Source organism: Triturus cristatus, chromosome 2_1 (assembly GCF_964204655.1).
Source record: "Triturus cristatus chromosome 2_1, aTriCri1.1, whole genome shotgun sequence".
Classification (NCBI taxonomy): Eukaryota; Metazoa; Chordata; class Amphibia; order Caudata; family Salamandridae; genus Triturus; species Triturus cristatus.
The window spans coordinates 468,197,901-468,225,099 of NC_140581.1; the positions used below are offsets into that span (position 1 = coordinate 468,197,901).

At 48.7% G+C, this 27,199-nt stretch overlaps 1 protein-coding gene across 3 annotated transcripts in view; it reads left to right on the forward strand.

Moving 5' to 3' along the window:
- POC5 (POC5 centriolar protein) overlaps positions 1 to 26,697 on the forward strand; it is a 373,162-nt gene extending 346,465 nt beyond the window's left edge. For all 3 annotated transcript variants that reach the window (XM_085632288.1, XM_085632289.1, XM_085632290.1), the window contains 2 exons: positions 9,555 to 9,734; positions 25,611 to 26,697. In XM_085632288.1, coding sequence (XP_085488414.1) covers positions 9,555 to 9,734; positions 25,611 to 25,754 — 324 coding nt within the window. In that variant the 3' untranslated portion in view covers positions 25,755 to 26,697. The remainder of the gene's footprint in view (positions 1 to 9,554; positions 9,735 to 25,610) is intronic.
- The last annotated feature ends 502 nt before the right edge of the window (positions 26,698 to 27,199 follow it).

Genomic DNA, 27,199 nt, shown 5'->3' on the forward strand with positions numbered 1-27,199 from the left:
TTAAAGAGTGGATCGGGTAGCACGAAGGTTTGTTTAGTAGATATCTGCCAACTAGTAAATAATTTTAGTTTCTTCCTGAAAGTTACTGGAGAAGGATTTATGTGGTTCTCCATTGCGATACAATTCCATACCCTTGGACTATTTCCCAAAAAAGACCAGAAGGAAGTTCTGCGCTTTTTAATCTTGGTGATTCAAGGAGCAAAGGGTCTGTTAAAATGAGGGAGTGCATGCCTCCTGATAGGACTATATTTTGTGCAAGATAATTTGGTGTTCCACAGTGCAGGGTTATGTGTAAAATACAGGCAATTTTAGAGAAGCCTCGTGTTTCAATTGGGAGCTAGTTTAGTGAGATCAGTACTGGCATGATCTGATCAAAATACCTAGTGCCCGAAACATTTGTGCTGTGGAGTTGAATGTGGCTTTCAGAGGATCCAAATGAGCTTTGGGAAAAACCTGCGAGCAGCGTGTATCCATGGTCCAACCTGGAGATGACTAGAAATAGTGAAATGCTTTTAAAGTCTGGTTCCAGAATGACCGGTTTAATGATTTTTAGCATTTACAGGTTGTTGGGCAACTCTAGTTGAGGAGTTTATATAGGCTTAGAGTCAGGCTCTTGCCAAGAGTGATTCTGAGTGATTTGGTGAAGATTGTGATTTTCAAGTTGCAATTCAGAATGTAGAGAGAATCCAGCCAGGCTTGTAAAAGGCTGTGAGGAGGTGAGATGAGGAGAAATTGTCTTCAGCTGGTTTAGTTTTAGGTGGCTGAGGGATAGTCAGGATTGTATGTCCTTTATGAATTGATCCAAATAGAATGTATTATCAAGCAAGGACTCTTTCAGGTAAAGTTGTATGCCATCAGCATAAAGATGATAGGAGAGGTTGAACTGGTTGAGAATAGCGGTTAGGGGTTCAATGTATAGTTGAAGATTGTGGGGTAGAGTATGAATCCTCATGGGACCCCACAGATTATGGTGAAAGAAGTAGATAGCGAGTAATTCAGCTTGTTTAAAGTGTTTGTCGAGGTAGGAGTGGAACCAGAATAGGATAGTGCCGCTTATCCTATTCTTTCTTTGAGAGTGTGAAGTAGGACATTGTGATTGACCTCATCAAATTCCGCTAACCAGTCAAGGAGTACTAGAAGGTATGAGTCTTCTTTGTTGAAGAGGCAAAAGGCATCACCAGCAATTTGTAGCATGGCTGTTTCAGAACTACAGCCCGGTCTAAAGTCTGATTGAAGACTGTTGCATAAGTCATGTCCTTCAATGAATTTCTTCAGTTGAACTGTGACACAGCTTTCCTAGATGTTTGCCAGAAAAGGCAGGTTGGTAATAGGGCGGATGTTGTTCAGGTCCTTGAAATTGCCATTAGCTTTCTTTCCGCCATGGGGGTCACCTGCCCATTTTTAGGCAGTCTGAAACCTCGCTGACTGAGGAAGGGATTTATTAGATGGGTCCAGTATGGTGTGATGTGTGACAGATTTAATGAGGGTGGATGGGATTAGGTCAGCAGAGTGCGAAACTGGTTTCATCTTCATTATGATCTGCTTGAACTTATTCCAGTTATTACTTTTTGTTGTATATCGAATAGTGTGATCATCCGCCGGAGAGGAGTGGAGTTATTGTTTGATCCTTATGATTTCCTTAGAGAAAAATTCAGCTAGCTCATTACCGTTTTCTCTGATGGAATTGATGTTGATTTTCATTATTGCGCCTAATTATTGTGTGAGGTTGAATAGGTTTTTGAGATGGTTTCTGGCCTGGTTGAATTGCATTCGAACGAATTATATATTTGCTTTGAAGATTTTGTTTTTAGATTGCCGTCTTGATTGGCAAAGTGGGAGGAGATTCTAAGCTGACAGGGTTTTGTCTCCATTCCTGTTTCTGTTGTCGAAGATGTCTTCTGTCTTCGCTTAGTTCCAGGAAAACCATTGATATGAGTTCTTGATTTTTTCCATTCTAAGCTTTGGAGGAGATAGCTCTTTCATAAGGGTTTGCCATTGTGAAGTTGCAGTGAGTTATCCATTTTTGCTGCAAGATCATGTGAGTTTATGTACCTTGTGTTTCTGATCCATTAGTTAGGTGAAGAGGTGTGGCCTCTTGATTGCATTCTCATTAAGGGCAGAGAGATTTGAATGAGGTGGTGGTCTGACAGTCTAATAGTTGTATGGAATTGAAAGATGTTCTCTATCTTGGTAATCCCAACGTTGTGTGTGGCTCCCTTTTATTATTTTTCAGTTCATTGCCGAATTGTGAAAGGTTGTTATTGTTAGGAAAGTTGTTCAGCTGAATTACCCAGAGTTCTGTTTGATTGCTCCATTGTAAGTTGAAAACAACTATAAAGAAGATGTTCAATGAAGCAAGGGCTTTGCTTGAGATGCGCTTCATTAATTCTTTGATGAAAATTTGATTGCCTCCTGGGCGGGTGGTAGATGGCGTAAATCCTGTGGGGGTTTGAATTAGTGCCCTCAAGCTCAACACCCAAGCATTCAAATGAAGAGTAGTTCCTAATCTTGACATCTGAGTTGGATAGATTTTCTGTACATGGCAGTGAGTCCGTCACCCAGTCGGCCATCATGGTCCTGGCGTAAGGTGCCAAAGTAGAGCGGGGACTAGTAGGTCAAGAGGGATGAGTGTTAAGTAAGCAATATTCCTGTGAGGAAAATTAAATCTGAGTCGTAGGTTAGGATAGACACCACAGTCTTTGTGCAGTTTATGGCAGCAAAATAACTGTTATGAAGAATGCACTTCAGGTTTGTGAGTATCTACTCGGTGGTGATAGTGAGTGGGCAAAATGAAAATGGAATACATTATATGGGTTGGGTCTAGATGATGTCTGGGGAGGTATTTGTTTCTTAAAGCTTTCAATTACCTGTATGTTGAAGGAGCTCGATTTAGGGAAAGAGCAGGTCTCAGGTTTGTAGGATTCGAGTAAACTGTTAATGTTGATGTTTGAGAGGTCATTGAAAAATGCACTCTACTGCTTCCTGGAATTTCCTTGCTGATACACATTCAACTGCCATTGAACTTTCCCCCTTCATTACGAGTGCCCATCCTACCCAGCATGATTTGGAAGAACAGTTGTCAGGGCAGAAGCCAATATAATTATCTCCAACCGGGAGAGTTGTACTTGTTTCCCAGATGGTTTGGGCATTGCCCTATGTTACCTTTGGAAGTGGTCACTCAATGGGCATCTCCTTTCACAGTAGGACAGGGCATGGTTTTATGGAAACTTGTGAATTATCTGCCTCATGCTTGAGAGGAAAATTCCAGAGGCTTAGTATTTACCTTTAAAGCTTATAAAAGTAATCTTCATTGCAAGATGTACATGAAACAAATTCCCATAGTTTGGCAGAAGGAGCAGGATTTCAGAATAAGGTACTCAAAGGATTATTAACCGTTTTGCTATCAATCTCCCTTTAGTTCCCCCAATTACTGCCTGGGCCCTATTTTACTCAGTTGTTTTTTTTAAACACAAAATGTCTTTCTGCCACTGCCTTTCATTGCACTCTTTGGATTTCTATTTTAGTCAGACTTCCGTGATGGGGTTATGTTGAGGCCTATGCATTCCTGTGTGTTGTAGTTACTGACCTTAAATCATTTTAGAATTGAATCCACCCCAGTAGATTACTTTACATACTCCTCTGCTCGCATTAAAGTTGGATGAGATTTTCCATTTTGACCTAAAAATCATGCAGAGCTATTTATATGGAGAGATTAAACACATACAGGAGTAACAATCTGCATTTTGTTGGATTCCCTGGTGCTTTGAGGGACAGAATGGTGATTGTAGGAAATTGGGTACCGATGGAGGGGGGGTGGAGGGGACGGACCCTACTCAAGCAGCAACCACAATTTCTGCCAGGGTGAAGTCACAAGCAAATCCCAAAATAACCTGTGTGTACCCCTCAAGTCCGCCTTAATTTAGAGGCAATGTGGAAAATATGTAGGAAGCACTTCAAACAGTAACAAAGTGAAAGCGCAACACTAGAAACTTGCCACACCATAACAACAAAAATCATATCAGTAGAAGCAGAGATATGCATTCTCGACTTCTTAAATAAAAATAGTGCTTAGAAGCACAAAGCGCTAACTGTGGTCATCTGGTTGTACCAGATCAGGACAAAGTCTCAAGTTTGGGCTGACCATGATGGAGTGTGCGACAGACACAGGAACCAGAGTAGGCCTGCTGAACAGATTACCTTAAATCCTGGTTTGCAGTGCATTGTGAAATTCTTCCTCAAAGTTGCATTGCGCAGCAGTGGTTCAGAGGAAACGGCGGGGCTGTGGTACAGAGTCTTGTGCTGTCGTCATCGAGGATACCGTTAACCAGGGCTTGCATTGCGAGGTCCTATATCGAAGCTCCATTGGTCACTGGCAGTTCCGAAGAAGCTGTGGGGCTGCAATGCGAAGTCCTGCGTCCTCGTCAAGGGTGCCAAGACATGCGAAGGGAAGGCCTGCATCGAGGATGTGATGCACATAGGTGGATCAGAGGAGACTGCGGGCGGTAATGCGAGTTGCGCGTCATGGATATCAGGCTGCAGCGGTTACGATGCAGCTACAAGTAGATGCTTCATGCTGCGTCAGTTCTGCTTACTGGACCAGAGCTGAGCTGGCAAAATAACTTTAGGTCCTGTTCCAAGGGTCCTGGAATGGAGTGGCACTACGTGGGGGAAGAGGGAGGTAATCCTCTCAGCAGAAAGATGCTAGGTGCTGGGTTCAAGGAGGTTATTGCCTTTCCTATGCCTGAGGCTAGCATACGGAGGCCAGCCAACTAACCATTGGAGTCACTTTAGGGGTCATGGGCTCAAGATTTTTCCAATCCTTCTCACTCGGGCAGCAGGGCAGCCGAATAGTAGTCTAACTTGTAGAGCAGCACAGCAGTTCTTCTAAGTATTCCACAGGTACAGAGGTGTACTGAAGAGTTGGTTCTGAAGGTCCAATATTTACACCTGGTGCCCACTTTCAAGTAGGAGATGGATCAGGAGGATTCCACCCCTTGAGGTGTTTGGGATTTCCTGCCTACATTTCCTGGCCCTAGCTTGTCTGAGGTCACAAAAGACTAGTGTCAAACCCTTTGAGTGTGATCAGGCAGAGCCTTTCTGATGTGCAAGTGTGGTAGGTGACAGATACTCCCCCCTCCTCAAATCACGGAAGGCCCATTCTACCAACACCTATTTTTCTTTGTCTGGTAACACCCACGGGCCCCAGTCCCTGGCATTTCCTCAACCTCTGGAGCAAGGAAATCCGCTGCAAACCCACCTCCATTCTACATGCATTTTTGACTCAACGGATGGAAACACACAGAGGTTAGACTTCTCGTCAAGCCCCACCCTGTTCAATACTTACACAATGCCGCTGGTCGACATCGTCAGAACCCACAGCCTCAACTTCATATCCTACACAGGTGACACCCAACTCATCCTCTCAGAAGAACCCTCCTCCAGAAGGGCCAACTTCCACAATTGCATAGCGTGTGTTGCTGACTGGATGTAGACCAATTGCCTGGAGCGCAACATGGACAAAACGGAAGTGCTGATTTTTGGCAACAGCACCTCCCCATGGAACGACACCTGGTGGCCCTCCGAACTTGGACCTACACTGAGAAACCATTCCCGCCACCATGGCATCATCCTAGACCGCAAAGTAACTATGAAATGCCTGATCAACGCAGTCTCCTCTGCCTGCTTCCACACCCTTAGCATGCTCTGAAAGATCTTCAGATGACTCCCCGTTAAAACCCGGAACACTGTCACTCACGCCCTAGTCACCACTCCACCGCAAAAAACTCCACCGGCTCCCCATCTAGAAAAGATACAATTCAAGATGGTGACACGCCTACAAGGACCAGCATACATCAACCGCCACCTGAACCTCGACCAACCCTCCAGACATCTGCGCTCTGTCTCCCTCGTCCTCGCATACTCTCCTCGGCTCCGCCAAACCTACAGTGGAGGAAAATCCTCCTAACTTGCTGCCAACTCCTGGAACAACCTTCTTTAGGAAAGTGCCCCTTTTTGCATTGTTACCCTCTAACATGTTGCCACATAACTGATGCCAACTTGGCATGTGTGCTGGGATCCTGCTAACTAGGCCCCAGCACCTGTGCTCTTTCCAAAAATTGTACCTTTGCATCCTCAATTGGCACATCTCTGGGCCACCTGCAAGTCCCTTTTCAAAGGTACCTCCGGTACCAAGGGCCTATTGACCACAGATGACCTCTGAGGGCTACAGCATGTATTATGCCACCCTCGTAGACCCCTCACTTTAGCACCCCTGCCCTGTCAATGCCGACTGGGTGTTTTGATGCAGACCAAACCAGAGTCGACATGACACACATCCCTGTGTTAGAGGGGTCGCTCTTGTGTTTTTACATACATCCTTGTGTGCCATGCCCACCAAACACTGCCTGTGGCATTTGTAAGACACCCCTCTAGCAGGCCTTACAGTCCTAAAGACCAATATGCCCCTACAGTGTCTGTGCCATTCAGACACTAAGTGCAGTGAAGCCATTTATAAGTGCAGTGAAGCCATTTTGAGTACAGGGGCTGTGAATTTGTCAACACGAATTCCACAGATCTATAATGGTTTTACTGAAGTCTGGGAAGTTTGCTATCAAACGTCCCAGCACATTAAGCCCACACTGATGCCAGTGTTGGATTTAATGACAAATGCACACAGATGGCATCTTAGAGATGCCCCCTAAAAACGACTAACTCAGTCTGGTTGCTGACTTGCTCCCAGCCATCTGCCACAACCAGACAGGTTTCTGGACCCCTGAGTAGAGAGCTATCTGGGTCCGGGAACAAAGCACATCCTAGGCAGAGGTGCCTTGCCTCCTCCCCCAGAATGGACAAGGTCCTTGAAGAGTAAGAGGGAGTTTCAAAGGCCTGCCGCCTTCGTTAGCTAACCCCAGCCTTTTGTTGTCATCAACAACTGGCTCCGACCAGTTCTGACCCCCATTTTGGGCGCAAGAACTGGTGGAAAAACCTAGCCAGGAAGGGAGGTGTGCCCACCTTTGCCAACCCTACACGTCTGGCCGGTCTGTGAGTCCTCACCACTTGGCACCTGATGCCCATGTCCAAGTTCAAGTGGCCCAACACCCCAGCGAGGTCCCCTCGGGGATCCTGAACTGTGATCCAGCGTTGGCCGACCTTTACCTCAATGCCTGCAGCCTCCATCCGAAGGGACCCACCAATCGTGACTGGTGTGAAGAACCAAACACGTAAATACACCCCTGCATCCACAGCTCCTGTGACCTGAGGTGCCCGACCGATGGTGTCCAGCAACTCTTCATTCTCCAGTTGTTGGTTCCCTTAGTCTAGTCTTCTGGGTCTAGCCTGCAATCCTTTTTCACGATCAACATCCTCCATTGAAACTCATTGGGCTCCCGACAACTACTAGGCACCCTCCTGCACCTGGCTGCCCCGGCACCGCTAGTGGTGTGGACTTGGTGCTAACCTGGGAACCCCTTTGCCCTGATCCTAACCCTGCGAATTGCCTTCCTGCATTGGCTAACATTGGTACCCTGCACTCTGCGCCCAGCTGCCCTAGTGCTGCTGGTGGTGCCCCTTGAGTGGCAACCTGAACCTTGAGGAACCTTGGTTCTACCCCCCAAAACTCCAATCCCAAAACCGATTTACTCACCTGTAACTTAAACTTCATATTTCCCATAGGACTGAATGGTGGGTTTTTCTCTAGTGTTGAACTGTCTTGTACTGCACAAACTGTAATCTATCACTTGCACAAGAGTTAACCTGCGTACAAATGTTCTGTGTTGTGTAAACTGTTAGGAGTATGTATTGTACCAAACCAAAAATGTAATCAAAAAGTACTTACTAGCATTTTTTTAACAATTTTCTCAACTGCAAAAAGTAATCTGATTTGTTCCTGCAAATCCAGCTTTCACTCTCTTGCTGAAGGTAACGTTGTATGAAGAGTTTAACTTACCTGCTACTAAGTGAATCTTGGTTCTAGAAATAAAATAATAACATTTTATAAAAACAATTGGTCTGGATTCAGTCTTTGAGTGTGTGACCTCGTTTCTTGCCTGAGTGTGTACAACAAATGCTTAACACTACCCTCCTGATAAGCCTGACTGCTAAACCACACTACCACAAAAGAAGTAAGGTATTATCTACTTTAGCCTCTGCTATACCGCTGGGGATCCACTGGACTCTATGCACACTATACCTTCCTATGGGATAGTATATACAGAACCAGCTTCCTGCACCTTCCCCTTCACCTTTGAACGACATCCTCTCTCCCAGAATTGAGAAAGGGCCGTCGTGGCTCCTCTTGCTACGGTGGAGGAGCATCTCCCCACTGCTATTGCAGCAGTGAAAAAAAGAAAATGATAACGTTATTTTCTTTTTCTTTCGGGAGCCGGCGGAGCTGGCTCCCTGATGGCACAGCAGGCGAAGAGTGGTTTGCACTCCTCTACGTGCACATGACAGTTTGGCCGGCCCTCAAGGGCCGGTCAAACCGTCATGCTCACTTGACATGATCTCCATTGGGATGTGTTGCACAGCCCCATGGAGAACATACTTAGCCTCCCCAGGCATTGCCTGAGCGTCCAAACCACAGAGGAGGAGAGGCATGCGGCAAAGGTAAGTTTTTTTATTTTTGTTTAATTCCCCTCACCAACCCTGTTCCAAGCGAGCCGCCACTGAGAAAGGGACTCGAGACTTGGCTTTTCGACTGAACCCAGCAAGAACCCAGCACCTGGATACGCTTGCGGGTGATTACCAGCACCCTACAAATCAGAGATGATTGATTCAGCACTGGTTAGCAGTGGTAATGTGCACAGAGTCCTAAGGCCGGCAAAACGAGATCAGCAAAAATGTTGGAGTAAGGCAAAAAGTTGGTGGAAAGGCCACCCTAATGCTGACAGGTCTAACCGTGATGAAGCCGAATATTAACATATATTTTTTGCTTTGTAATGAGTTGTGGGGTGAATTGATTCACATAGAGATACCTGAATCCATAAAGATGCCGTACAATCTACCAAAGACTGACCGCAATGTTTGTACTGTTGGAGGGAGCAGGATCCCAGTACTTTGCTGCAGACGTTGGAAAGTCCAGCCTCAATGTCTGGCTTGGATTAGTTCTTGCTTTGTTCCTTATATCCTCCTTGTGTCGTGGGCAGTCTTTAGAACTGAGGAATGCATGGAAAGAGGTACCTATTATAGGAGAGCTTTCCTGCCCTTTTACATCTGTTTCTGGTGGATCCCACCTGCGGATCCCTCATCAGCCTCCCACCTCGTCCTTTTCTGAGGACAGTGATTGTTTTGTAATTTTTCGAGTTTGCTCTTTCTTTTCGTCCTTGATACTTCGAAGCAGGTGAATTGAGCAGAAGTCACACCGCTGCTGTGGTGCCTGTATGGTGCTGCTAGTACTGTTCAAACAGTAATGTCTGGGGGGGGTGTGAACAGGTGCCGCCAGCGGTGATTCCTTGTTGTTGGATGGTTGAATTTCTGAAAGCTGGTGGTATTCTTCATAAAAAGCGTAACCAAGGTATGTAGCTTATCAGTTTGTCTTTTGTTTTTCTATAATTTAGCCTATGACGAGAGTTGTAACGTCGGCTCAGCAGAAAGCTGGAAAAACCATCACAGCAAGAATCACAGGACGTGTAGATTTGGCACAAAAGGCGAGTCGAATTGGAAGCAATATAACTTCAGTGGGTGTATCACCACCAATGAGCTCTGTTGTCGTGGAGAAGCATCATCCCATTACGCAGGTAAACTCTTTTTGGGTTCTGTAAAGTAAACTTCGTGACATGCATAATATCACATGTTGTTTCTGGTGTTCTTGTAAAATGCACCAGGCGCCCAGGGCCCAATCTGTACAGCTACAAAAGCGCAGTCGGTTCTGTGGAACCACAATTTTCTGGGGTGGGGGGTAGGGGGTGGGGTGGGAGAGCTGCACGTGGCAGAAGGCTTCTTGCAGTGGGCTAGGTCCATGTGGTATCTTTGCCCATGGCCTGGCCAATGCCTAGGTCCTATACCCTACCCTCTGGGCACAGGTGGAATCAGTGGCCATGGCTGAAGGCCAGGCCATTTACTCAATCACTGCGTGGGTTGTGACCATAAGGACAGTGAGTGCAAGGCCTGGCCTTCTCTCTGGGCTCTGCGTGCAAGCCGTGCATTACACATTATCCTTGTTCACGATCTGTGGTTATCGCTGTCATCACTGTTCTAATTTTACGTCCCAAGTGAACATAGAGTTGAAGCGATGTCAAGGTTAGCGGTGGGATCAACAGGGACTATAACACAAAACATATTAAGGTACTACCGTTACCTAATCTACTGCTCCTTTCATCTTAATCTACCTGTGAAAGGTAGAAATTTGATGTGACTAACAGAGTGGGCAAGAGCGTGTTTGAGTGTGTGGAATTTTGTATCGTTGGCTGCAGTGATGAAAAAACTTGTATTATTTTTTTACAATTGGAAAAACGTAATGATCGGTGCATAAAAAATGAAGGTAAAAAGGTGAACCGTTGATACAAAAGTTAAAATGCTGTGATAGTTCAAAGATCCAATGGAGTATGAAATCGCTAGTTAAATTTACATGATTTTCCAACAGTTTGCTTTGACTAAAAAGGGGTGCTGTCCCATTAAAAACACTTGGAGTGACAATGAGAGTTATTGTGGAATATTCAGTTTATTTTCTTATTCTCAAGTGGAACGAAGTATCACTGTTTATTATGTTTAAGGTCTTATCATATGTTATAGCATACTCCTGATATGTCAGTGTTAAAAGATTATATGAAGGTAACTTGTAAACTTCTGGTCTTTTTTTTTTTTGTTGATGAATTTTATCGGTTTTTATTGCTATACACCTTTTGCAATGGTTCATCAGTCAAAAACATCCACTAGCGGAGGAGCCTAGCGCGCAACCAAGATGGCCGCGTAGGTGCGAGGCTCCCGAGGACCTCCGCAACCTCCTACGTTTATCCTGTCTTCATCCTGCCTCGGTTGAGGGGACTGTGTCGGTGAGCCTGAGCCGAGGTGGTACCCGTTTCCCGTTCTCGAATCGGACTTCGGGTACCGGAGTGAGCACCGATTGAAGTTTGCGGCCTACTTCTCGCCGGACCCCGGATTTGCGCTGGGGGGTGACCCAGTGGCAAAGTGAACAACAACGGCGGGCTGGGCCTGGCGAGTCGCGTACCCCGCACTTTCGCTTTCACTTTTGCACCCCCTTGCCGTCTCTGCAAGTGAGATCGCGGAGCTCTTTGTGTTGGTGTGGCCTCGCTGGGAGACCCGGCCTGCCTGCCGGCTGTGACCCACCCCGCCGACCTGGGGTGGCCCCCCGGAGCTCGTGGCCTTGATTGCTTGCCCTCGACGGCGTAGCTGGTGCGGGTGTGAGACCCGTGGCGATGGCCGCGAAACAAGATGGAGATCGGTCGAAGACCAAGTCGACCCGGCGTGGCGCCGTACATCAGGCCAACATCATGGACCGCTATACCCTCCAGAAGGGATCTCCCGGCGGACCGCACAAGTCCTCTGAGGGCCCCCCTGATGCCCCGGATTTGCCCACGGATCTGACTCTGCAAGACGTCATGGGCGCCATTGCTGAGATGAAGGCCTCGGTGGGCCAGCGGTTCGACACCTTGGCGCATAAGATCGACGCGGTCCTCGTGGATGTCGGCCTGGTGAGGGCTGATCTCTCCAAGACCAACGACCGGGTTGATTCTTTGGCCCAAACCGCGTCGGGCCTCACGACTGAGGTGGCGGCCCTCCAAACGGAGGTGCACCGACTTCGTCAGGCGAGTGCGCTTATGGATCGGCGCCTGGAGGATTCCGAGAGTCGGGCCCGGAGGAATAACATCCGCATCATCGGAGGACCCGAGGGACGGGAGGAGGCGGCGGCGGATCTTTTTGTAGAGGACCTGATCGCTACCCATCTCCAGCCTCGGGGACTGAGTAAATTCTTTGCCGTGGAGAGGGCCCACAGAGTTCCCGGGGGAAGGCCGAAGGTCGGAGCCCCTCCGCGGCCTCTCATTGCCCGGATTTTTAACTTTCGGGACAGGGACGCGATCCTGCAAGCCTCCAGACTGCAAGGGCCGATTAAGCTGGAAAATATGGAGGTGAACTTTTATCCTGATTTTACCCAAGCGGTCCAGAAGCAGAGACTGAGTTTCCTGGGCGTCAAGCGCCGGCTCCGGGACATGAACTTAAAATACGCCATGCTCTTCCCGGCCAAGCTGCGGGTAGAGGTGGATGGTCGCACGCACTTTTTTGATCGTCCCGAAGCGGCCGGGGACTGGCTGGACACTCTGTCTGGGGGTAGTGATCGAGATGGTGGGGGGGGGGAGCGGCGGGAGGAGACGGCCCACTGGATCGGGACTGAGGGGTTGATGTTGGGCCTGACTCTGGACGCCTATGATGCCACTTTCGACCAAGCTTCTGTCTTTGTTCTTTCCCCTCCCTTGGAGGTTGTGTGGGGTCTAGAAGGGGTACTCTTTCCTCCTCTAGGGGGTCTAGCTAGTTTCATTATATAGGGGCGACAGGCACACTGCAAGTTGGGGGGGCTGTCTGGGCTCATGCAGGGGTGCAGGGAGGGGGGAGTTTTGTTGGGGCGGGTGGGTTGGGTTGGGGTGGGGTGTTGTTCGTTTACACCACAAGGCAAAATTATCGTTGTGTTATTTCTAAAGTGCTCTCTGGGGGACGAGTGATGGCTTCTGTTTATGATGGGGGGTAGGGGACTGAGTCTGTTGTCCTGGAATGTCAATGGATTGGGGGACAGGATAAAACGAGGTGTGGTCCTGCAGTTCTTGAAGCGAATTTCGCCCGATATAGCTTTTCTGCAGGAGACACACCTCATTGGCAACTCCTTTTGTGCTATGAATCGACGGGGCTACCGCCTTGTGGCCCATTCGGGCTTCACGTCTGGTTCAAGGGGTGTGGGCATTATGGTTAAGAACTCGCTCCCGTTGGAGATTGATGAGGTGCTCCATGACGACAGGGGACGTTACACGGTTTTGGTGGGTAGAATGGAGGGCAGAGTGGTCGTTTTCGTGTCTGTCTATGTCCCGCCGGGGCTGCAGACGACCACCTTTGCGGATCTGGGGCGCCTCCTCCTTGGCCTTCCGGAGGGGATTCTAGTGGTGGGGGGGGATTTTAATGCTGTGGTTTCCGGAACTGTGGATCGTTACCCCCCTAGGGATCTCCCCCGTGCCCAGGCGTGGTTGTCTGGCCTCTTGGATACCTTGGGGCTGGTGGATTGTTGGCGTCTGAAACATCCCACGCAGTTACAGTACACCTTCCATTCAGGGGCTCATGGTAGTCTCTCACGGCTAGATTATGTCCTGGTTCCGGCGGCGCATGTGGGGAGGATAGGGGAGGTGCGCCATTTGGCACGGGGTATTTCGGACCACTCCCCGCTCTTGTTGCACTTTGATATTCTTCCGAGGGGAGAGGGTAGGGTGGTCCCGATTAATCCCTGGTACCTGCGTGACCCCACCATTCGCGCAGAGCTGGTTAAATCCCTTAAGCGCTACTTTGACGAGAATGTGGGGTCTGTGTCATCGGTGGTCTCACTGTGGGAGGCGTTCAAGACGGTACTCCGGGGAGAGGCCTTGTCCCTTATTTCCCATTCCCGGAGGCGCGAGCGGGAGGAGGTGACCCGTGTTGAAGCTGAGATAACCGAGTTGGAGGGTGATCTAGAATGTGGGTTGACGGATGACAAATTACATGTTCTCCGACTCAAGCAAGCGGCCTATAAGGCCCTCGTCACGGAGACGGCCAGGGGCCTCAGTAGAGAGCGACAGGGGAGACTGTATGATGTGGGTGATAAGGCTGGTAAATTGATTGCGTGGCTGGACAAAAAGGAGAGAGCGAGTCGAGTTGTCCCGTTGATTGAGAAACAGAATGGTGTGTGTGTCACTGAACCAGAAGAAATTGTCTCCTGCTTTGCAGACTATTTCCGTGGGGTGTATTCCCCGGTGTCCTCCCGCTCTGAAGAGGATTCCCATGCCCTGCTCAGGGATATCGCGCTGCCTTCCCTTTCGGAGGAGGACAGAGTGTCGTTGGACGCCGCTCCAACTTCCGAAGAAATTGCCCTCGCCATACGCTTGGTCGCTTCCGGCAAGGCCATGGGTCCTAATGGTCTTCCCATCGAGTTGTATAAACTGCGACCAGATACGCTGGCGCCGCATCTCCGTGCTATGTTCCTCGCGGCCCACTCGGCGGGTTCCCTCCCACTAGACCAGCGTCTAGCTACTATCGTGGTTATCCATAAGGAGGGGAGGCCACGGGACCGGGTCACATCCTATCGGCCTATTTCGCTATTGAATGCGGAGCCCAAAATTCTCGCCAAGGTGTTGGCCAATCGGCTGGTCGGCGTAGTGTGTGACTTGATTCACCAGGATCAGTCCGGCTTTATCCCTCATCGCAACACAGCGCTTAACCTGCGGCGTTTGCATGGGGTGCTCGCACGTGTCCCGTTCATGCGGGAGCCGGCCATTTTGGCGTCCTTGGACGCCACTATGGCGTTTGACACACTTGAATGGCCATATATTTGGGCGACGCTCGCGAAGTTTGGGTTTGGCCCAGGATTCATCGGTTGGGTAAAATTGTTGTACTCTGGCCCGCTGGCACAGGTGGTTGTGAACGGTAGAGTGTCGGCTCCGTTTGAGCTGGGCAGGGGCACGCGACAGGGCTGCCCATTATCACCGCTCCTCTTCGCGCTTGCCCTGGAGCCCCTGGCAGAGTGGCTGCGGTGGGAACCTTCTATTCGTGGTCTCCGATGGTCCCCCGAGTATGAGGACCGCGTATCTCTATACGCTGATGATATTCTCCTGTACCTGGCTTCCCCACGTAAATCACTGATAGTACTGGTCGACGTATTGCATTCATTTGGCCTTAACTCCGGCCTTGTCATCAACTGGGCTAAATCGTGCGTCTATGTTCTCTCTGGGGAGGATCCTATCCTTCCGCGGGGCTGTGCTATCCAGATCGCCCCGCGGGGATTTAGGTACCTGGGTGTCTTCATTACCCTGGACGCGGAGGCCCGATATAGTCAGAACTTGCTTCCCCCCCTCCAGCGCCTGAAGGAGGATGTCACGCGTTGGAGGCGCTTGCCGCTCTCGCCGCTCGGCCGGGCGGCATTGTTTAAGATGATGTCGCTGCCGCGTTACCTGTATGCTCTGCAGAACACAATGGACGTCGTCCCGGCGCGCTACTTTCGCGAGGTGGAGAGTTTGCAGCGCCGACTGTTCTGGGAAGGTAGACCGCGTATCGCCCTGGCGAAGCTGACGCTCCCGTGGTATGACGGGGGGATTGCCCTCCCGGATATCAAACGGTATTATTGGGCCTCCCAGCTGGCTGCGATTAATCACGGCCTGTACGGGCCCGCTCTAAACCCGGCCTTTGAAATGGATAAGATGTTACTGCCGGGTGGCGATTATAACCGAGCGCTTTACTCCAGCTCGCTTGACGCACGTCTGACGGGCCCCACGCGTGTCATGGTACGAGTGTGGCACGCGGCTAATGTGGCGATGGGGTGGAAAGATCGTTTGACCCGGGCGTCGCCACTATACGCATCTGAGCAGTTGGGCTCCTTGTGGACCTCGAAGGGCTTTGAGAAGTGGGACATGATAGGCATCAGCAGGGTGGGTGATCTCTGGACGAGGGGGGGGTTCAAAACGTTCGAGATGCTGCAGACAGAATTCCAGTTGCAGGACAGGGAGTACTTTCGGTATATGCAGATCCGTCATGCGCTATGCTCCGTATTCCCGGACGTTGCCTCCATCCCGGAGTATTCCCCTCTGGAGGATAGAGTACTAGATGGACATGTACCGGACAGCACGATTTCATTAATCTACAAAAAACTTATCAATGACCGCTCGGGACTGCTGACTAACCTTCGTGAGGCATGGGTTGCCGATGGATTGGAGCTGGATGACGAGGACTGGGTATCTGCGGTGGCCTCCCCGAAAGAGGTGGCCATACCGGCCCGCCTTCGTTTCGTCCAGCTCAAGATACTCCATAGGGTCTATGTTACGGGGCCAAGGCTACTGCGTATGGGCTATGCTGTGGTCGGGTTGTGTAAGCGTGGGTGTGGTTCTTTGGGGACCTTTCTCCATATTTTGTGGGAATGCCCGGAGGTGGAGCGATTCTGGCGTGGTGTGCATGAGGTCCTGCGGGTGGTTACGCGTGTGTCGCTGCTGCCCGAAGCGAGGAGATGCCTTCTGAATGTGTGGGAGCCAACCGACTACTCGGTGCCGCAGACGTGGTGGGTGACTCTGGGATATATGGTGGCCAAACGCGACATCGCTCAACTGTGGGGTTCCCAGAGGTCGCCGACTGTCTCGGCATGGAAGGATAACATGGATTGGTGCATGTTTCGGGAAAAGGTAGTGTATGTTGCGAGAGGTAAGCCTGGGACATGGGTGAAAGTATGGGGCCCCTGGAACGCCTACCGCGGGGGAATCTGTACCCCGCCGTTATTGCCCGATCCGTCACCGGCCCCGTCCCCTTAACCAGTTTATCTCCCCGGTGCCGGGCACTGAGTCCCCCTAGTCCCCGTCCTGACCTTTTCCCCCCCCTTGATACTCCTATGGATTGGTAGGGTCCCCCCTCTAGGGGAGCACATGCTGCTGTTTCCGATTGTGGGTTGCCTTGTGGATTTGTTTTTTGTTGTTATTTATATTAAAATGAAACCGTTATGTGGGGTCCGGAGGGTGTGGCTACCACCGCTTCTAACTCCTGTGCATTTCCCTTTGCCGCGGCATGCGCGCTATTGTTTGTATCGCATACTCCTCTTGCTTGCTAGCGGCCGGCCTGAAGGTTGTAGGCCCATCTTTGTATATTTTTTGAATTTTGTAATAAACGGTTTAAAAAAAAACCAAAAAAAAAAAAACATCCACTAGCAGTGTTTCAGGCTGCTCGGATTCAACTGTTCCTGAGCCTTTTCCACCTACCTTTTTTTGGAGGTACAAGGTGGTTTTGGACTGTTGACTGGTGTGGTGGTTCCCAACTGGCAATTTCAAATAGGTCACCGGGCCAACTACTATCACTTGTCCCAGGCCTTTAAAGGGTGCAAAATGGTGCTGGCTGGAGAGAGACATGGCAGCTCACACTGCCCCCGAATTCTGTTGGAGATGTGGGTGGCTAGCCACGTGTCATCTGTCCCATGTGCCATAATTTTCATGATTTCTTTTGGGGACCGGTTACAGTTGGCCAATTGCCCTACTTGCAGCTGTGAACAGGGCGTCTACCACTTGCCCGTGGCCTCATTGTGGGCTAAGGAGGAGAGGCACATGCTGCTCACCATTGCAATCTGGCTGCCGGGCCAGCAGCCCCAAGCTAGCCAGGCCCTGCACCTCTCCCTTCCCCTTTGTTAGGGTTTTTGTAGCATGTGCTCTGTTGGCTCGCACAGTGTTGTTTACGCTGATAGTAACAGAATACTAAGCAGTGTGCAACTGATGGTGTGCTTGCGCACATCTGATGGTTACTGTGATGGCGTCTGATGGTGAGTGTGGGAGCATCTAATGGTGAGTGTGGCATATAATGACTTAGCCTTCTGATTCCCTTGTCCTACATTGACATGGACTCTGTAGTTGTCACAATGTGCCTCTTGCTGGAGCTGAAGTACTCTTCCATCAGGCCATGTTGCTCCAAGACTCCCACTGCGCAGCCCTGCCAGTGTCGCGCTGCCATCTGGTGCTTGGATCCACCACACTCAGGCCCTGTTACCTAGTGTCTCCTGCTCTTCTGCCCTCCTGTACCCTGAAACAATATTTGAACTTGCACCCTGCTGCGCACTGCCTTAAACTGCTCTGCTGTCCCACTACGCATCCCTGCTTCATTTAATGCAGTACTGCATAAGACTATGGAGGTCCTCAAACTACCTTTTTCTGTAGTAGGAAAAAAGTAAAATCTCCTCAAAAAGATTCTACAGCATACTGCTTTTGCCGCTGAACCTCTGCTGCTCTTCCAACAATGCTATCATATACTCTATTTTAGGTGCATGGAGCAAGCCAGTGTCTGCACCGGTTGTCAGTAGCTAAGTTGTTTCCCATGATCATCCTGATCAGCAGGATTCGAAATTCTTGACAATTGGCACGTCTCCTGAGAGTCTAGTGGTGAGGTCAACTTGGTGTTCAAAACAAAATCCTGATTCTTTCCCTACCTCGCTTTCAAATAAGGAGTCAAAAAAGATTGAAGCCATGGGGGAGGTGTTTGTTTCTTCAAGGAACCTAGATCTTTGCTCAAATAGTGCTCTTTAGCTTTTGTCCGGATGCACCTATGCTTTGTAGGAGATTACTCAGCTAGTTATTCCTAATCTCCCTGACCATCGCTGTGATCAGTTTGTGGAGGTTGTTCACCATTTACACAATACAGTCCTATTCTACTCTGGTCTGGACTTTTTTGACTCAGGTGCCAGATCTATGAGCTCCTCTGTCGCCATCTATTGCCAAGGCTGGATGACTAGTTTTTCTGGAGACGCCCAGGTATCTTTAATAGACATGCCACTTAATAGCCTCTGCTATTTGGCTATAATGCAGACTCTGCTCGCAAATGCTTTAAACAAGGATGGACTACTGCTTGGTTTTTGGGCCTGACTTCCCCGGCACAACGGTTCCATCAGCAGTACCACAAATTCCATGGCTTTTCCCACAGCATGCCCTGTTGGAGACCTCAGTCGACCAGGCTCATTCAGCTGTCCAGTGAGTTTTGTTTGCAGTATAGATGTCAATAACCATAGAGGTCAGCAGCAGCAGTCTTCTTCCATCTTCTCTGACACCTTCATCTAAACCCCTTTAGTCTAGCCTTGAATAAATACATGCAGCCTGTGGGGGAATGGGGTCCTGCCACTTTGAGTGATCGAAGTTCCTCATGAGGGATCACTGGGCACGGCAATCTATTTGCAGGGTCCATGCCCTTCCAGGACTCCTTCCTTCATCCCACCCCTCCTGTACTACCTCCAAAGATCATTCTCACACCCAGGCCAGAGGTTCTTTCGCAGTTAATCAAAGGTGTGGTAGAACTGGTGCTAACAGCCAAAATAGGGCATGTATGTTACTCTGTATTTCGTTGTGCCCAAGAAAGACAGAGGCTTTCAACCTACTCTGGATCTTTTTTATTCTGAACTCTTCCTCAAGGAAGTTTTTCACCCATCCGAAAGGGGAGAAAATAATTAATGCACGTCTTGGTATATGCAAATTCTGCAAAATAAAGCCCAGCATGGGGACAAATGGCTACTATTTTTGCACATCAGCCATCCCGAGATAGTTAAAGTCTAAGCATGAGAAGTAGTACACCGGATGGCAGAGGGAGATTGAATGTGCAAGGGTCAGCAGGGCACCTTGTTGCCTATCATTCCAATAGAGACACTTCAGAAGGAACAGGAGAAGACCAAATCTGATACAGACTTCTATCTGCAGATTCCTTACATTTGAATTTCCTCAGGCATCAGACCGGATCCAGAAACTTTTGCGTGAGCAGTACCCCTGCACACCACTGTGTGCCTTCGTTTGGCTCCGTGTGATGTTCACCTATATAGGCGACACCCAGGCACGCGGATGTCAGTTCTTTTCTTTCCGTGCCAGTTAAGCGCTGATCCAGAAAGAGCGACCAACTGTCTCTTTATTGACAGGCCTTTTTTAACATTTTGTCAAGGAAAATTGTACTTCGTGTATGTCGAGGATGTCATCTAGACGTACATAGTTTAAACCGTGTGGTGCCTGTCACCACTCCATGTATTTAACCGACCCCCACTTTGTCTGCTTGCGCGACCACGACACGAAGTTGTGCTTTGATTCCCGGACCATGACTCCGAAGGTCTTGCGGGAGCGATCACTGTGAAGCTCCTTGTGGCCCAGCAGTCGACACAGTCCAGCGCGAATCCTCTGAGATCCTGATCCTGTTCGAGGAAGAAGAGGTCACGGGACGGTTCCAGGAGCCCCAAGTCCACTTCTCACAAAGAGGCACAAAAAGAAGTCCAAACTTCACCTCATCTGTCACCGTCAATGAGACAGGTAAGTAGTATTGATGCTCTAGGTACAGTTCTGCACAGCCGGGGCCAGGTTCGACTCCGCCCCATTTCCAGGAGTTGGAGCAACCCCTGCTCAAATGAAGGAATTTTACGAGGCCATGTGCTGCGTATTTGAGCGGGCTGATCCCTCCAGACTGCCTTCGGGCCCAGCTGGGTCGGAGGAGGCCCCACCAGGTTCTACGCCATTGGCTCTGCCCACGGCACCGGTGGGATCTCATTGATGCGATTCTGGGTCGACGCTGGTCTTGCCAATGTGACCTTCCCTGGTGTTGGACTCGGAATCTATGCCTCCGGCGCCCACCAGTGGTGCCAGCCCCATCCTGATACCCTACGACTCTGAGTCGTATCAAGGTCGACTCCGGCGCCAGCAGATCCCAGAGGTTCTATGTCATTGCCTGTGCATTTTGAGGAAGTTTCAGGCATGGATGAAGATTAGGAGGGGTCTACATACCATTTAGAAAAACAACTAGATCTTCTGGTGGAAAGGTTGGACTGGTATGAGGATCTTGGGGAAGCCAGTGGATTGGACACATCCCCAGATACTGGTATGTTCCCTCCATCTAGTGTGGCTACGGAGGAGGGGGCATCTTATGCCATGGTGGTGAAGAGTGCAGCAGAGGTCCTTGGCCTGGAGCTGCCCTCTGTGCAGGTCAGGACTAATCTCCTGACTGAGGTGCTTCAGCCTTTGGCTTCCACATCCGAAATCCTATTGCCCTTTAATGAAGCATTAACAGATGTCCTTCTAGGCATGTGGTACAAACCTAGCACAGGGGCTCCTGTGAACTGGACAATTGCATGCCGCCATCGCCCTGCACTGGGCGATCCAAGGTTCCTCAGCCAAAACCCCACCCCAGAGAGCTTGGTGGTTTAGGCTTCAACGTCCCATGACTCATTCCCTTCTGCCCCTTCGGATAGGGCATCCAAGAGGCTGGACACACTTGGGAAGAAATGTTTTTGTCTACCAGTCTGGCATTGCAGTCGGTGAATACTGCATGCATATTGGGACATTTCTCGCACACCCTTTAGGAAATGGTTGCCCAAATGCTGCCACAAGTCCCGGAGAAGGCCCAGGGCCGTGCTCTCCAAGGCAGTGAAGGATGGGAGAGATGCAGCAAAATTCACCATTGGGTGTGGCTTAGACACAAGTGACTTGCTGCGCAGAGCTGTTTCGACAGTGGCCCTATGGTTCCATGCCTGAATGAGAACATCTCAGACATCTGTCTTCTCGTGTGATATTCAGGCTAATCTCATAGACATGTTCTTTGACGGGACTTGTATTTTTGGAGAGAAAGCGGATTCGGCCTTTGAGCATTTTGAGGAGTCTCATGCTACGGCCAGATCCTTGGGCCTTTCGGTCACACCTGGTGACCAATCTAGCTTCTCCCCTGGAAGGAGTTTTCAACCGCATCAGCCATATTACAGCCCCGTACTGCACAGACTCCCCAAGTTGTGCGTGGACATGGACGCGCTTCATTCTGACCTCTGAATGGTAGCCAGAAGTCGTCTGCCACCCAGCCCCCGGCAGCTGCAGCCTCCAAACATTCCTAGTTTGGCTCTGCCAGGCCATGCTGCTCCAGTCAGAGGGAGAACTCAACACCATCTCCTCTGCTGGAGATCCATAACATCAGACAAGTGGGTCTTGCAGATCATTCAGGAAGGCTATTCTCTACCTTTTCTTTCTTTTCCTCCTACTTTACTGCCAACTCAAGAATGGCTGGAGGAGGATCATCTAGCATTACTCCAAGAGGAAGTTACAGCTCTCCTGGCCAAGGGAGCCATAGAAAGCGTTCCGATTTCAGACATAGGCAGTGGTTGCTACTCCAGCTACTGTCTGATACCAAAAATGAACAAAGGGTTGCGGCCCATTTTGGACCTTCGACCGTCAATCTTTTGCTCAAAAAGGAGAAATTCAAGATGCTCACAAAAATTCAAGATGCTCACATTGGCTCAGGTCTGGTCTGCCCTAGACCAAGGAGACTGCCTGGTAGCATTGGACTTGCAGGATGTATATTTTCTCATCCCCATCCTGCCTGTCCACAGGCGTTACCTGCGGTTCAAGGTAGGCCATGAGCACTTTGAATTCACCGTGCTTCCATTTGGCCTTACCAGCGCCCTGCGGGTTTTCACCAGTGTGATGGTGGTAGTCGCAGCTCATCTGCACAGGTTAGATGTGTCAGTCTTCCCCCTATTTCGACGACTGGCTGTTGAATGCCTCTTTGCCCCAGGCTCTCGTCTCCCACCTCCAGACTACGGCGAACCTCCTGCATTCGCTGGGGGTTTCTATACTGAAGTCACACCTGACTCCTTCTCAGACGCTCCCTTTCATTGGAGCTGTTCTGGAAACAGTGCAGTTTCAGGCTTATCCTCCCGAGCAGCGATTCCAGGATATTCAGGCTATGATACCGATGTTTCAGCCTCTATCCTGGATTTCCGTGAGAATGACGGAGGCTGCTGGGAATCATAGCTTCCTGCATCCTGTTAGTAAATCACGCAAGATGGCTTATGCGGGCTGTGCGATGGAACCTGAAGTTCCACTGCAGGCAGCATCAGGGGAATCACTCAGACATCGTCCAAATCTTGAAAGGAACTGCAAAGGACCTGCAGTGGTGGTTGATAAACCGCGTATGGGTCAGAGGCAGACCCCTCTCCCTTCCCATACCAGATCACACAGTAGTGACAGATGCATCACTCCTGGGATGGGGCAGCCATCTGGGAGAGGTGGAGATCAGGGGATACTGGTCTCTGACAGAGTCGAGGCTTCACATCAATTTGTTAGAGCTTCGAGCAATTCGCTTGGCACTGAAAGCTTTTCTTCCCTTTGTCATGGGGAAGTTAGTGCAAGTGTTTATGGATAACACCACCGCCATGTGGTAGTTCAACGAAAGCTGGGTGGGGTTGTGGACTCTTTGTCAAGAGACCCTGCAGCTCTAGACTTGGCTGGAACAGCAGGACATAACCCTGGTGGTTCAACACCTGGCAGGTTCTCTGAATGCCAGGGTGGACAAACTCAGCCATCAATGCTTACCAGATCACGAATGGCGTCTCCAGTCGGAGGTGGCGCAAGATCTCTTTCAGCAGTGGGGAGAGCTTTGGTTAGATCTGTTCACCTTCGAAGAGAACGCACAATATCAGCAGTTTTGTGCGCTGGAGTTTATAAGCCAGCTATCGCTCTGCAACGCTTTTCTTCGCAGGTGGAGCTTAGGCCTCCTGTACGCCTTTCTGCCCATACCACTTTTGCCCAGTGTTCTCAAGAAGATCAAGAACAACCAGGCCCAAATCATGCTTGTGGTTCCGGACAAGGCACGGAGAGTCTGGTATTCATTCGTAAAAGCTGTGAACATCGATCCTCAGATCTGCCCCTTCGGGAGGATCTTCTGTTTCAGGGAAGGGTCCCCCACCCGAACCTGTGAACTCTCTGCCTCCTTGCTTGGAGATTGAGCAGCGCCAGTTGATAGCTTTCGACCTTCCTGCCGAAGTATGTAATGTTTTTTGGGTGGCCCAGCGCCCCTCCACTAAGACGGTATACGCCTGCCGTTGGCAAAAATGTGTAAAATATTGATCAGAAAGGTCTACTGACCCTCTTTCTGCTTCTCTGTGTAATATTCTTCTCTTATTACCCTTTCCCAGCAGGGCTCTGCTATGGGTAATTTTAAGGGTTATCTTTCTGCTCTGTCCACTTTCTTGTGATTGCTGGACCAACCCTCTTTATTCAAGTCCCCTATTGTAAATAGGTTCTTGAAAGGGCTTGTACATATGTTTACCCCTATGCCCTTTGTCATGCCACAGTGGGACCTTAAATTGGTCCTCACATTTCTCATGTCTGCTCCCTTAAAGCCACAGGTGAGTGAGTTGCAGGCCTTATCATACAAGCCTCCCTACATGATGCCTTTTGTGGATAAGGGGGTGCTTCACACCCATGCTTTGTTCTTGCCAAAAGTAGTGACTCCATTCCATCTGGGTCAATCAGTTACTCTGTCCACCTAATTAGAGGATTGTCTCCACTGTCTGGACCCAAAAAGAGTGTTCTTGTTCTACATTGACCCCACAAAATAGTTCCAGGTGGGATGACCATCTCTTTGTTGGTTACGTGGGAGGTAAAAAAGGTTGGGCAGTGCAGAAACTGAACATTTCGTGCTGGGTCATTATCTGCATTAAGATCTTCTATGCCCTGAGTAGGACACAGCTTCCTGAGGGTTCACGGGCCCATTCTACAGGGGAAAAGCTGCAACCACAGCGTTGGCTCGGGGTGTCCTAGTCCTGGACATCTGCCAGACAGCAACATGGGCGTCTTTGCACACGTTTGCCAAGCACTACTGCCTGGACAGTCCGATCCGCAGGGACGGACATTTTGCCCATTTGGTCCGGCAGGACTTTTTAGTGTAGAAAATGTGTCCGCTGCCCACCGCCAGGACTGTATGGCTTGGGTATCTAATTTAAAGGTAAGGAATCTGCAGCTAGAAGTCTCTAGCAGTTGAACAAGTTACTTACCTCTAGTAACGCATTATCTGGTAGAGACCAGATCTAGCTGCATTTCCTTACAGACTTACCCATGCCTCCATGCTCTGCGGACTCATTTGATAGGGCTAGGGTTGTTCCCTTTGCAGGGCCCTAGTTACACACGTCAGTTCACTTCATGGCTCTGGTAACGGACGTCAGCGCACCTGGGTGGCTTCTATATAGCTGACCATGACGTCGATACCTATGCTAACAACTCCGACCTCACACGAAGCCGAATGGAGCCACCCAACGGTGCGCAGAAGTACTGCTCACGCAAAGTTTCTGGATCCAGTCTGATGCCTGGTAAGAAATCTGCAGCTAGATATTGTCTCTACCAGATAACTTGTTCTTCACACCCAAAAGTGTTTATATCTCTTATAATGAGTGTAAGGTGCACATCCGGTGTTCAGGAACCAAACAAGTGGATTGGGGAGGAGGAGAATGGAGTTCCACCCAAAAAAGTTTTGAAAAGTGGAATTCCCCACCAAAAAGGGAAAACATAAATCTCTCCCCCCTCATCCATTTCCAAAACGCACAATAAACTGTTATTTTGGTCAGGATCTGCAGTCAACTCCCACTGCACTTGGCCTGCGGTTGGTTTGGCCTTGCAGCAAATGGCTTCTGCACATTGCTGAAGGCTGAGCATAGAGGGGCTTGGCAACACATGGCAGGTTGGGAGCTGGCCCTGCAGACAACCCCTGCTGCTCACAGCCAAAGGATGTGTGCAGCATAGGGGGGGGGGGCTGCAGGCCCTGGCACCTGTGGTGAGTTGGCCAAGCCCTACACATACTAATTCCATGCTGTGTATGATTGAGAAACGCCAAAACATGAACTTATGGTTGGTTTTGGGTATAAGACTTTGACATATGTTTAGAAAACCTCATATTCGTGGAGAAAAAAGCAGGTAAAAGTAACCTTATGTTGCAAACAATCTAAAAAAACCCTGAATTTTGCCAGTTTTTGTTTGGTAATCTACCCAAAACTCGCTGACCTTGTAAAAATGCTAACAATACTTTAAGGAGTAGCGCACTAAAAAATGGAATATGTATCCACGACGAACTGAAAATGTAGGTATTTAGCTTTATTTTTGATGCAATCTTTGTTCTATTTTTCTAAGCAAACCATATCACAGGCAACTGCTATGAAATATTCCCGAACTGCACAGCCAGGTTCCACTTCTGTGAACGCAAGGATTTCTGGACAAAGCAGCAGAACTCATCACCCACACCTTGGTGTTCAGACAATAAAGGTGGTTGACTGAAATGTATATTCTATTTCGAAAGTATATTTTTTGTGAAGAGCCTTTGCCAACATTTATGAGCCCTATCAACCATAAAACATTTTTTGTCAGTGCTTATGTTTTCTTAATTTTACTTCCGACTTGATCAACAGGAAATATTGAATATTAGTATGTTTCAAAAAATCGATTATGGAAGGAGGTTTAACTGAAAGCCATTTTGTGCCATTACAAAGAATTGCTTTTTTAATTATTATGTATGTGAAATTTGCTAAAATGTATATAGACTTGTTTTCAAGGTTACATATATTAAATGATTAGCATTTCAATCATTTGCTTTTAAAATCACTTGTTTTACGTTTTTTCCTGGTTAAAAATAGGCAGTCTTTGTTTCTTTATATTTGCTCATAGGCAGTTTCCTTCCAAAGTTCTTACTGTCAGTACTCCTGCAATCCTAATGCATTCTGTGGCCAGAAGTATACTAGCTGTGATGTTGTGCACAAATTGCTACTTGCTTGTGTGAACATCGGAAACCTCCCGCCATGAAGATCTCTTAAAGAGGTTCTTTTGCGTACTAAGAAGCAGCATAACGTGTCCACTACACAATGCAATATGGCGCTTACCGTATCTGGAAAAGGATGCTGAAGCCGAGGTGTTGAACAGTTACAACTGGGATGGGTATAAATGTGAAGCTTAAGAAAATCAGGCCTCCTTTTTTGGTTTTCTTTGTAATCCGTATAAACTAGTTTCTATGTCCTTCACATAGGTATCTGTGCTGGTGGCATTTCTATCTTGCTTTGAGAGTTGGACGCACACCTGTTTTGTCCATACATGTCGTCATAAAAGGGACTTGCGTGTCCAAATATTTTATTTGTGAATATACACGCTTTAAAAAAATATGATTTTAAACTGTATCCTATGGCATAAGTTCTACATATAATTTATTTTAATAAAATGTGATATTCCAGCTTCATGTGTCATGTTTTGAATATTCTTATTTCCATTGAGGTTACGGTAATATGAAGTCACCCCGCTGCCTTCTGTGTCCAATGAGCAACCTTTGTGTAAAAGGGCATGTTGAAATCTGTGCAATTCTGTTTATGATTAACATGTTATTGTCTGCTGGATTAACATATTATTGTCTGCTGGTAGTTAGATTGGCGCACAGTCAATCTAACCTGTAATTTTGGCCATTTATTTCTTAAATAAGCCGTATTATCTGATTTCGAACATGGACAATCTTCACAGCTACCTGAGAAACAGACCATGAATTGTCTAACATAGTTATACAGCTTTATTCTCTCCCATGCTCCCTGTATTTTCCCTATATAAGTACCCTTACTTTTGTCATTATATCGAATCTGTTAACTGTGTGCATACCGCTAAAGGTGCACAAGGATACAAGGCTGAGAAGCCAGGGAAGTGTATAATGAAAAATACATGTTTTAAAGTGAATCCTAAAGAAACAA